Raw genomic sequence first — 12,749 nt, 5'->3', positions numbered from 1 at the left:
ATGCTATAAAGTATTGGGTGTAACGGTAATCTCCGTCAGAACGGTCTCAAGATGAATTTTCCTGTGGTCAAACTGACGCTGTAGGAAAAACACGATAGTTTGAAAGTGATCTATTCAGATAGGGTTATCCTCTAATAGATTCTGATCCACTGCAAACATTGACGATATTGGTCGCTTAAATGACGGAGCAAAAGTGAGTTTTGGAGAAGTCTTCCTCCAATGACCTCGTGGTGTCCCTCTTATTTACCCTGTTATCAGGGGAGGGCGTTACTGACACGAGATGGTTTGCTTCCCAATCGGGTACATGTGCTAAGCTGATCATGTGCCGGTTACGTAACCGAGTACACTGTAAGCCTTGGGCTAACGTCATTGTAGAGACCTTGATTGGTACGCAGACGCTGCGCTCAGCGCAGGTCTGGAATGTTGGAACAGCGCTAAGCTGATCGTGCGACGTTTGCGTAATAGGAGCGCATTGGGTAGCAGCCAGACGCTGCGCTCGGCGCAGGTCTATGCTGGATATGTTGGAACAGAGCTAAGCTGATCGTGCGTCGCTTGCGTGATAGGAGCGCTTGGGTAGCAGTCAGACGCTGCGCTCGGCGCATGTCTATGCTGGATATGTTGGAACAGCGCTAAGCTGATCGTGCGTCGCTTGCGTAATAGAAGTGCTTGGGTTGTAGTCAAGTGCTGCGCTCGGCGCAGATAAATCAGACACAAAGCTCAAAAGTATTGACTGGATCAAGGCTTGCGTCTAATCTACCCCCATCATAGCATCTTGATACGCTGGTGCTGTCGCCGACCTCACAGATTAACATACATGTATCTGGAAGTGTCCGGCGGCTGAAAAAATAAGAGCAGTTACGATACTCACAAAATCCTCCGGTATTGTTGATTTCGGTGGATGGTGTACTTCTGCAGTCACAGGCGTCATAATACCTGCTGATAATAACGGTTGGGTGGTAATGACCGAACCATGTCATTCGCTATTCTGCGATAGTGACATTCCTCTCGTCTCACGACGGAATAACTGCAAAATATGATTGTGAGTAATCTGCTTTTATATAGTAAACTCGTTGGATTAGAGATTTACACAAAAATTACATTTTGAATTTGGGCGAGCACATCTACGTGCATGCCTAGAACCGTGGATAAAGAGCTTTGGGCGAATATTCCACGACAATATGTACACCACGCAAACATAAGTTACGCAATTAAACCATTGAAGAAATGGTACTGGAAGAATGCCGTAGAATTGAACAGTAATCTATCGGCAAAAATACGGATTCCAAGGGTATACAATATTTTTATATACGCAATTCAATGTAAACCAAGGCTATTTACATTTAGAGATTGGAGAGCACATCTGCGCGCAAACCAACCAACGTGGATGATAATCTTTGTTAGGTTTTTTCCACGACAATTAGTACAATGCTCAAAGGTATGTTACGCAATTAAACCCTTGTTGATGAGACAATACTGGAAGAGTGCCGTAGAATTGAACAGTAATCTATCGGCAAAATTATGAGTTGCAAAGGTATACAATCTTTTTGTATGCGCAACTAAATGTAAACCAAGGGTATTTATATTTTCATTTAGGGTTTGGAGAGCACATCTGCGTACAGACCAAACAACGTGGATGATAATCTTTGTAAGATTTTTCCCACGACAATTAGTACCACGCTCAATCATAAGTTACACAATTACGCCATTGTTGATGAAGCGGTACTGGAATAATGCCATAGAATTGAACAATAATCTATCGGCAAAACTACAAGTTGCAAGAGTATACAATAGTTCATATACGCAACTCAATGTAAACCAAAAAGACCAACAAAAACCTATTTAATCGCATAAACATAGGTACGCAATAAAAGAATTGTTGATAAAGCGGGACTGGAAGAATGCCGTAGATTCGGCAACCATATTTTTAACGAGTTGAAAAAGTATACAATAATTTGAGTATACGCAACTCACTGTTACGCCAAAGCTAGTAGTATTTAAGAACATAAGAATATGTTATACATACGTAGCTGAGAATTGTAAACAATATGACTACCTTGGCAGGCAAACGATTGTAACACAATTCAAAATGGCGGCGAACAACACTATTTTGGCGGGAAAAAAGACAAGAGTCTTTACACGCCTAATTAATTCACATAAAACTACACAACATGGTGAAAGTAATATGAAAAGAATACATCACCCATCGCAGATCAATTTTTAAGATTGTAGACAAACTGAAGGTCTAAAATTAATCCAAAAGGAGAGCTCCGCTTGGACACGTCCTAGCTGTGCTGCGACAAGCAGTGATGTGAAGATGACCTTAGGTGTCATCAAGGTCACAGGACAGCGACGGAAGGCCACTGATTGGGACTTGAGAACAACAACTTTATTTCTTCACCCAGGACCTTCGCAGGCTGTCCTTCTAGTTGTCGTAAGTAAGCAGTGAATGCATTAAGGAGTAATGCAGGATAAGTAAAAAATAAGATTTTATAGTGTGATGACAGCCAGAACAGGAACTAATGACTACAATGTAATAGGAATATCAAAGGAATTTTGGTCATTTTAGCCTTATCATAAATTCATTTTTTTATATTTTTTATACAAATATTTTCTTTGGAAAAATGGTTCTGGTGATTCAGATAAAAAATCAAATGTTGTATCTTTAGTCCAATTTAATTGGCTCACTGTCAACAGATCTATATTTCTTTCCAAACTTTCATAAACAATGAGACTGAAATCCTGTTCTGTAACTATGAATGTGTGATTCCCACCTGTGGTAGTTTCTTGTCCTCATCCGACAGTGAATCTATTGCATTGTTAAACACTTCTTCTACCAAGCCCTTCTCTTCTTCTGCAACACAGAATACACGACAAATACACAACTCATGGCATTTGAAGCATTTGTCAGAAGGCACCATTGCCAGTTTCATCTCAGCCATTAACTCAGTCCTCGGTACCTCCAGATCTACCGTATCGCCACTGCTCCGAAACTCGCAGCCATACTTCTGGGTTACCTAAGGCTGATCAGCGTCTCAGGGTTTCTCCCCACGGACCTATCACTGCAGTGGGATTACTACCTCTTACTCAGAAAACAGCCTTTCTCCTGTCATTGGCCACTGCAGCATGTCAGTGAACTGCAAGCTCCGAACATCATTCAGATCAGGTTTGGACATGGTTCATAAGCAGATGTACACCTTGGCTTAATGTGGAATTTTATCGCCAAGAACCAATCACCTGGCCAGTCGGATTGCACCTTCACTGTCACCCTGCTGACAAGCATCGTCGGCTCCAGTGACACAGACGATGTCCCCCTTTGCCTGATATAGGTGTTACACCATTATATTGGCGTCACTAGTCGGGGGACAACGTAAATGTCTCTTCCTCCCAACCTTCATGGATGGTTGAGGAATATCTCCAAGAACATGTTGTCCTTCTGGTTGCGCTCCATAACAACAGCTCCGTCACAGACATCGTCTGGGTTTGTTTTGGGGCATCCGACACTTAATTCACCAACTTCTACCTCAGAGATCCGTCAGCTGAGGAGGTCGAGGGAGTCCACCAGCTGGGTCCTCTCATCTTCGCCCAACAACTACACACACATCCACGTCACTGGAAATGGAGCGACTGCCATCAAGGACACCAATACCGGCAGTACTCCTGCATGTTTTGTCATTCTTTCTACAGAATAATTACTGTAACTCAGTACTGAGGGACTACGTATCTTGGGGGCAACTTTGGCTCCCTATAATACGGAATCAGAGTAGTTTCCTTCTTTATAAACTTATCCTGACACAGCAGGTCATAACTGCCACCTGTTCATCCCCTCAAAGATTTGGATCAACTTGTCACCTGCCTATGGGCAATCGTGGGGAAAAGGTGCATGCTGGGAACGAGGTGGTCAGGGGTGTGTTCGGGTGATTTCCCTACATTGTACTACACTCCTATATGATCGAAGCAAGAAGGAACATAGCTCTTGTGGAGGGATAAGAGTATGAATCATGGAATACTCTGATTGCCATTTTTTTCATCAGCCACTTCCTTTAATTCAACAAATGACTACCTCTTTCTAATTGCTAAGATCAGAGCGTGTGTACTGACCTGTGTTGAAGTCTAGTTTGGCCATTTGCATCGCATATCCTTCACAGTCCTTCCGGCTAAAGCTGAACACAATCACTGGGGCAAAGCTTCTCTCCATTATCATCTTGACGATCTTGAAGCAGTTGGACTCGTGACCTACAAGCAGCAGCAAAGAAAGTCAAACTTCAACCAATCATCATCTGCAGCCAGACATGGGGAGATAACTCTAGTCTGTACTCACTCTTGGAGCCACCTTTACGACCCCGCTGATCTCCCTTGGAAGCATCACCTGCGTCCTTCAATACACCCATCGCAGTGTTGAAGTTCTCCTCTCGAAAATCTCCCTGAAACATTTCACTCAGTAACATAATGATGGGTCATCTTTCACTGCAGGAAATCAATAACATACCAAAAGAATATACTTAGATAGGTGCCAATGTACAAAACACCCTAAGTGCTAAGACTGTTGTAAGTCAGTGCTAAGGTATGGGAGTAACGACATCTTAGCACTAATATCGCTTTGTACAACGGCACCCAGGAATTCCAGAAGGACAGAAAGAATATTCAAACTAACAGCTCAAATTACTTTATGTCCATCATGAAATGTCGCTGAATATAACATAAGACTTCCGCGACTTAAGCTACCAGCCAGAAGCCAAGTCTCCATCAAATTATCTATTCTACTAGGCTCAGAAACAAGAAACAAGTTGAAGGTTCTTTGAACACAAACAAAATCTGGCATAGACTATGAGGCAGTAAATCAGTTTGAAGGATGAAGTAACGACTTGGCGTGAACTCACGTTTTCATCCACCACCAGGTGGAGTCCGTCTCCGCCCGCAGGGAAGATGTAGTGCTGGAGGGGAATGGGGCGGAAGTCCGTGTACACGACGTGGCACGGCTGGAACATCGTACAAACATGTCACCATCTCAACACCAGCAAAAGGTGTACATACGTAGTGTAACATTTATAATCATACAAACCTAAGTCATTGATCTCGCCAATAAACGGACAAATGCGAATGTTCAAGCTGGAGGGGTCAGCTTTGAGTACAGGCTTAATGCAACTTGGAGCAGTTCTATCAGAGCAAGTAGGCTTACAGGATACGGTCTCCGAGCCAACCAGCCATACGAAAGAAACAGTGTTATTTTCTCCTGTTGGGATTGCTGGTCTTAAGAGGTGGAAATTGCATTGTCTGGTTCTGCTCAGTGCCTTGGTTGAAATCTTGTTATTGTTTCCTGATGTCATGAGACAGTGCTCACGATGTGAACCTCTGGATTGTTTTGCCCAGACTATATTACTCTCAGGCCTCCATGACACAGCTGAGAGTGAGGAAACTCTCCTGGAGTGTGTGCTGAAACTCTCCTGGAGTGAGTGAGTGAGTGAGTGAGTGTGCTGAAACTCTCCTAGAGTGAATGCCGAAGTTCTGGAGTGAGAGAGTGAGTGAGTGAGTGAGTACTGAAACTCTCCTAGAGTGAGTGCTGAAACTCTCCTGGAGTGAGTGAGTGAGTGAGTGTGTGCTGAAACTCCTAGCAGTGAGAGAGTGCGCGTGTGCTGAAATTCACCTAGAGTGAGTGATGAAGCTCTCCTTGAGTGAGTGACTGAGTGATGAAGCTCTTCTGGAGTGAGTGTGTGCTGAAACTCTCCTGGAATGAGTGAGGAAACTCTCCTGGAGTGAGTGTGTGTGTGCTGAAACTCTCCTGGAGTGAGTGAGTGAGTGTGTGCTGAAACTCTCCTTGAGTGAGTGAGTGTGTGCTGAAACACTCCTGGAGTGAGTGAGTGAGTGTGTGCTGAAACTCTCCTAGAGTGAGTGCTGAAGCTCGCCTGGAGTGAGTGAGTGAGTGAAGGTGTGCTGAAACTCTCCTAGAGTGAGTACTGAAACTCTCCTGGAGTGAGTGAGTGTGTGCTGAAACTCTCACAGAGAGAGTGCAGAAACCTTCCTAGAGTGAGTGAGGAAACTTTCCTAGAATGAGTGAGAGTGAGTGTGTGCTGAAACTCTCCTGGAGTGAGCGCTGAAACTCTCCTAGAGTGAGTGAAGAAACTCTCCTGGAGTGAGTCCTGCAACTCTCCTAGAGTGAGTGAAGAAACTCTCCTGGAGTGAGTCCTGAAACTCTCCTAGAGTGACTGAGTGAGTGAGTGAGTGCTGAAACTCTCCTTGAGTGAGTGAGGAAACTTTCCTGGAGTGAATGAGTGCTGAAACTCTCCTGGAGTGAATGAGTGCTGAATCTCTCCTAAGGTGAGTGAGTGTGTGCTGAAACTCTCCTGGAGTGAGTGAGGAAACTCTCTTAGAGTGAGTGAGTGAGTGACAGGGCTACCAGAAAAGGGTTTCACATATTGAATCAAACCCGGTTTTTAGCATAATGAATAATGTTCACCACCGCTCTATTCTTGAAAGTGAAGTAGTGTACAATACCTGTTTGTGTAAGTGACAGATCCACTCAGCGAACTGGCGGGCGTTGGGGATGGTTGCGGAGAGGAACACGTAGTGCACGTTGTCGGGCAGCAAGATGATGGTTTCTTCCCAAACCACACCCCTCTCTGACCAACACAGTTAAAAAATATAAGATGACTAATACAAGACACAGATTACAAGACATAGATTAAAGGACAGAGACTACAGGACACAGATTACAGGACACAGATCACAGGACACAGATTACAGGACACAGATCACAGGACACAGATCACAGAACAGACTACAGGACACAGATTAATGGTCACAGATTACAGGACACCGATCACAGGACACAGATTAAAGGACACCGATCACAGGACACAGATTAAAGGACACCGATCACAGGACACAGATCACAGATTACAGGACACGGGTCACATAACACAGATTACAGGACAAAGATTAAAGGACACAGATCACAGGACACGGATCAGAGAAAACAGATTACAGGACACAGATTTAAGGACACAGATTACAGGAAACAGATCACAGGACATGGATTACAGGACACAGATTAAAGGACACAGATCACAGGACACAGATTAAAGGACACGGATCACAGGACACAGACTACAGGACACAGATTAAAAGACACAGATCACAGGACACAGACTACAGGACACAAATTACAGGACACAGATTAAAGGACACAGATCATGGGACACAGATCACAGGACATGGATCACAGGAGAGATTACAGGACAGATTACAGGACACAGATTACAGGACATGGATCACAGATCACAGATCACAGGACACAGATCACAGGACATGGATCACAGGACACAGATTACAGGACACCGATCACAGGACACAGATCATAGGGCACAGATCACAGGACACAGATTACAGGACACGGATCACAGGACATGGATCACAGGACACAGATTACAGGACACAGATCACAGGACACAGATCACAGGACATGGATCACAGGACACAGATTACAGGACACAGATCACAGGGCACAGATCACAGGACACAGATCACAGGGCACAGATCACAGGACACAGATTAAAGGACAGATTACAGGACATAGATTACAGGACAGATAAATGGACAGATTACAGGACACGGATCACAGGACACAGATTAAAGGACACGGATCACAGAACACAGATTAAAGGACACCGATCACAGGACACAGATCACAGAACAGACTATCTTGAACTCACATCATCTATTCTACTTTGTAAATGGCAAACAAAAGGACAAGTTATCATATTCACTGATATCCAAATTGTAAGTGGATTATTCAAAGAGAGTTATCTTCTCTTACCTTTGTCTCTCATGTAATGGATCTCATCAAATATAACCCAGGCCACCTCTCTCATCACCTCAGACCCACGGTACAACATGCTCCTCAAAATCTGAAAGCAAGGGACGTTATTCCACATCAGTTTCCACATCAGTGTCAATGTGACATGACAAAAGAATGATGAAAGTAAGGGACGTTATTCCACATCAGTTTCAATATCAGTGTCAATGTGACATGACAAAAGAATGATGAAAGTAAGGGACGTTATTCCACATCAGTTTCCATATCAGTGTCAATGTGACATGACAAAGGAATGATGAAAGTAAGGGACGTTATTCCACATCAGTTTCCACATCAGTGTCAATGTGACATGACAAAAGAATGATGAAAGCAAGGGACGTTATTCCACATCAGTTTCCACATCAGTGTCAATGTGACATGACAAAAGAATGATGAAAGTAAGGGACGTTATTCCACATCAGTTTCAATATCAGTGTCAATGTGACATGACAAAAGAATGATGAAAGTAAGGGACGTTATTCCACATCAGTTTCCATATCAGTGTCAATGTGACATGACAAAGGAATGATGAAAGTAAGGGACGTTATTCCACATCAGTTTCCACATCAGTGTCAATGTGACATGACAAAGGAATGATGAAAGTAAGGGACGTTATTCCACATCAGTTTCCATATCAGTGTCAATGTGACATGACAAAGGAATGATGAAAGTAAGGGACGTTATTCCACATCAGTTTCCACATCAGTGTCAATGTGACATGACAAAGGAATGATGAAAGCAAGGGACGTTATTCCACATCAGTTTCCACATCAGTGTCAATGTGACATGACAAAGGAATGATGAAAGCAAGGGACGTTATTCCACATCAGTTTCCATATCAGTGTCAATGTGACATGACAAAGGAATGATGAAAGCAAGGGACGTTATTCCACATCAGTTTCCATATCAGTGTCAATGTGACATGACAAAGGAATGATGAAAGCAAGCGCTTCCTACCTCTGTGGTCATGACGAGGCAGCTGGCGGTGGGGTTGATGGTGACGTCTCCCGTCATCAGGCCCACATCCTGGAACTCCTCAAACAGCTCTCTGTATTTCTGATTACTCAGAGCCTTGATGGGGGTTGTGTAGATGACTCTCTGCTTCACTTGTAGTGACATGGCAATAGCGTACCTGGAGACAAGGAATCACAAGTAACACATTACTTTAAGCAAGGCTTAAAAAGATTAAAGAATCGGTTCTCAGGCAATGACTTTTGAAAATATAGTGCAGGTGTGCGGTGTTTCTTCTTATTTTTTTGCTTGTTCAAACTAGTATGTAACCAAATAAACAGTTGTGTATCATCAACCTGGGAAAGGGCCTCCCTACATAAACAAGTGTACAAACTCCTATTGCCGCCATGACCATAACACGAGATGTGCAGTAAAGCAGTGTGCATGTAAAGGGAAGTAACTGTGTGCTATAATGGATCTCAATGTTTTTAAGTATTGGATTTTTATATTCTTTTGCCGTTTTGGAAAATTTAAACAAAACGTGCGGCAGACTTTATTATGATGCGAGAAGTGCCTGAGAACCAAGACTTTTTTAGCCCAATATATGCACTTTGGTCAAGCAGGAGGTGTTGGGGACCTATTCTGACCCCAGATCACTACATGGGGACCCATTCTGACCCCAGATCACTACAGGGGGACCCATTCTGACCACTACAGGGGGCATGTTGACTTGGGAAACACACCCTAGACATTTCTTTGAAAGGCATTTAGAAGTAATACACATAAAGAAGAGAATTTATAGATGTCAACTTCTTTATTATGAGGAACACAACGTTTCGGAGTACACACTTACCTGATGAAGGAGAAGTATATACTCCAAAACATTGTGTTCCTCATAATAAAGAAGTTGACATCGATAAATACTCTACCTTACCCTAGACATATTAGTGTTTGAGACTACTCACACAGCTACGACGGTCTTTCCCGCTGACGTGTGAGCGGACACCAGCACTGACTGGTTGTTCTCCAGACAGAGAATTGCCTCCTTCTGAAACGGATCTAGGATGAAGGGGAAGTCTTTAGCAGATTTCTTCTGCGAGGGTTTGAGAGGCACAAACTCTTCATCGGGAGGCACAGCCACCTGGAAACATCAAGCAGTTCTTGTAATTCAGCGTCGGAAATAATTTTTACCTCCAACAAGCCAGACGGGTTGGTGGCTCATAAATGTAACTAGGACCGCTGAAAAGTTTCAGGTCTGCATTTGCAAATACAGGCTAGTGGGATAATGGCCATAACATGACCTACAAATAGCACTTCATCGATTGTTGACTCATAATGGATTGGTAATATATTATAGGGGTGTGTGGGCTGGCGGGTTTGGTCTGAGGTTTTATCTATTGTGCTGACGCCCCTCCCCAAACAATATATAATAAATGACCAGTCTCTAAATCATGTTAAAATTCATAATTTTCTTATTTAAAAAATTAGAACTGTGTCACTTTTTATGTCTGCTCCCATTATTTGTGATAAAGTTTGGCACCCCCCACTTGTGCTGTTCTTTTTTCATGGTTATGGTTCCCCCTCCCACCAGCCCCACCCCCCACTATGATAAATTACAAGTCCCTTATGTTTCATTTGGGATTTGCAGAAAAGCAAGTCGTTTTAATATATACAAGAAGAAAAAATTTCAGCTGTCCCAACAGAAGTGTTACCAGTCACATGACAGCAGCCAGGCAGCTATTTCGGACACTGTTGTAATCAGTTGCAGTATAATATCAATCAAATGCAGAGAAACTGTTTCGACCTTACAATGACAGCAGGACTGTGAAAATCTACCAACACAGATCTTTAGTATATATTATTCTTCATGCCAAGTCTGTTTACCAATTCCAGCAATAAATTTTGGAAACAGACAAAAATAGGGAAACAATAAATCATTCTTTGAACTTTCATCCATGCTTTTCAGTGAGGCGGAAGGAATTATACTTTGTAAATATATATGTGTTTTTCTTGAAACAAACTGTTCCCAGCAACTGACATACACTATCAACTGTCATCAGATGTGACATGAAGTCTCTCATCAAGTAAAGAAAGAAGGAAAACACATGTAGTGACTTTCTTCATCTGGTAGGTAGTTGGGGGATAAAAAAATGATCTGACTGCTCTGTCCCTTTTGAACTCAACCAGTGAAAAGATCATATACCTACGAATGTGATCTCCTACCTATTTAACCGCTTACAGAAAATATCAGAAATATTTCAACAACAGGTAAAACATGTAAGCAATAGATTAGCCAATATATTTCTTATCCTTCATAAATTACTTGTCTATCAATGAATATGAAGGTACATTGAGTTCTTCTCACCTCATGCAAACAGGCCTCCACTGTTTCCACTCTGTGTACTTGGATTCGAGGCAGGACTTCTGTGTTGGCATCACTATTAAAAGAAAACATCACAACATAATCTAAAAATCAACTTCACAACAGATTTCCCAGCATTATCAGTGTTCCTGTTTACCGGTAATTACCAGTTTTTTACTGGTAAAATTAGGCTTGGAGTTGGACCGGTAATTCATGTGACTTCCAGACCGGCAAAGAAAGCACCTCATAAATCTTTGTTGTTGAACAAAATATCAGCAATATATTTATATAAGTATTTTCTTCCTGAATGACGTCAACTTGTCTGTTACCATCAGGGTTTCCCCTTGCCTATTTTTTGCGTAAGGAAATAACATTTTGCTTTGCTTCGAGGTTAAATATATATTTGTAGTGACTTTGTCTTGAAATATAAACAAAAAAGAGAAAACTGTGACTGAACTTTGTGTGAATGACATGTACATCTAACTAAGATACTTCAGAGATGACGTCATTGCATTGAACTTGCGGTTGAAAGAATTATAACCAGGTAATTTTCATACATTTTTTTATTTGTTGGAAGTTCGAACTGACCAAAAATAGGGGGGACTGGAAATTATCAGAGTTGCCAGTTCACCAGGACTGACGGTTTCAAAAGCCAGTTGGAACACTGATTGTATAGCTTTTGGCTTTGTTTATTTGTTGTTTCAAGCCGCACTCAGCAATATTCCAGCTATATGACGGCAGTCTGTAAATAATCGAGTCAGTGACAGTGACCAGAAAGTGAATATTGTTTAATGCTTCATCAGATGAACCAGATAATCCAGTGATTGACATCATGAGCATCGATACACACTTTTGGGATACGATGACATGCATCAACCAAGACAGCGAGTCTGACCACCTGATCCCATTAGTCGCCTTAATAGCAAGCAAGGGTTGCTGAAGACCTATTCCAACTTTTAGTAGCACCATCAAACGCTAAAACAAATACTGTTTTATATACATATCGGAGGTTGTCATCATGGTCATAAGCCTGTGAAATAACTTGATCATTTGTTGTGTTATACCTACCCAGTACCATCTTCTGTTTTTTGCTTCTTCGACTCCTGGGATTCAAATTCAGTCCCTGCTGCTCTCTTAGTTTTCCCGACAATCTGTCGAAGGAGGTCTTCAGCTCTGTAAGCATGGCAATAGTTAAACATTGATGCAAATTTTTGTATTGTAACCACTAGATCCCCATGTTTATTATATTTGAACATGATATATAACAATATTGGGCATACCGCAACTACTTTCATTATGTTCACTGGCCATGGGGGATCAAAGCTATTTGGTCAAAATGAGTTTACAAAACATCATTAACTTCAGATAAACACTCATATTGTACAGTAAGGATCATATATATAAATATATTACCTCTCTTTATGGCACCAGTTAAAATCGAACATTTTTTATTAATATAATCATGCAAGTGAATTTGTAAAGTCTATCTAGTACGAAATAAAGCCTTGATAATAAAAACAACACGAAAATAGGTGACGGGACAGTATCCAAGAAAAATGCTAACCTGATCTTGCACCTTTATCTATG

At 42.0% G+C, this 12,749-nt stretch overlaps 1 protein-coding gene across 1 annotated transcript in view; it reads right to left on the bottom strand.

Annotated features, from left to right (window-relative positions):
• The window catches only part of LOC139479029 (exosome RNA helicase MTR4-like), a 38,351-nt gene that overhangs the window by 25,269 nt on the left and 333 nt on the right, over positions 1 to 12,749 (bottom strand). The window contains exons 2-11 of the mRNA XM_071261766.1: positions 12,231 to 12,335; positions 11,166 to 11,238; positions 9,766 to 9,941; positions 8,807 to 8,981; positions 7,811 to 7,901; positions 6,490 to 6,614; positions 4,878 to 4,976; positions 4,319 to 4,421; positions 4,099 to 4,233; positions 2,772 to 2,851 (exon numbers count right to left, since the gene is read on the bottom strand). Coding sequence (XP_071117867.1) covers positions 2,772 to 2,851; positions 4,099 to 4,233; positions 4,319 to 4,421; positions 4,878 to 4,976; positions 6,490 to 6,614; positions 7,811 to 7,901; positions 8,807 to 8,981; positions 9,766 to 9,941; positions 11,166 to 11,238; positions 12,231 to 12,335 — 1,162 coding nt within the window. The remainder of the gene's footprint in view (positions 1 to 2,771; positions 2,852 to 4,098; positions 4,234 to 4,318; positions 4,422 to 4,877; positions 4,977 to 6,489; positions 6,615 to 7,810; positions 7,902 to 8,806; positions 8,982 to 9,765; positions 9,942 to 11,165; positions 11,239 to 12,230; positions 12,336 to 12,749) is intronic.

This window comes from Haliotis cracherodii, unplaced genomic scaffold, assembly GCF_022045235.1.
Source record: "Haliotis cracherodii isolate W230 unplaced genomic scaffold, xgHalCrac1.p SCAF_4, whole genome shotgun sequence".
Lineage (NCBI taxonomy): Eukaryota > Metazoa > Mollusca > Gastropoda > Lepetellida > Haliotidae > Haliotis > Haliotis cracherodii.
Note: the sequence above shows the minus strand (reverse complement) of the source record. Positions and strands in the feature narration are given on the sequence as shown.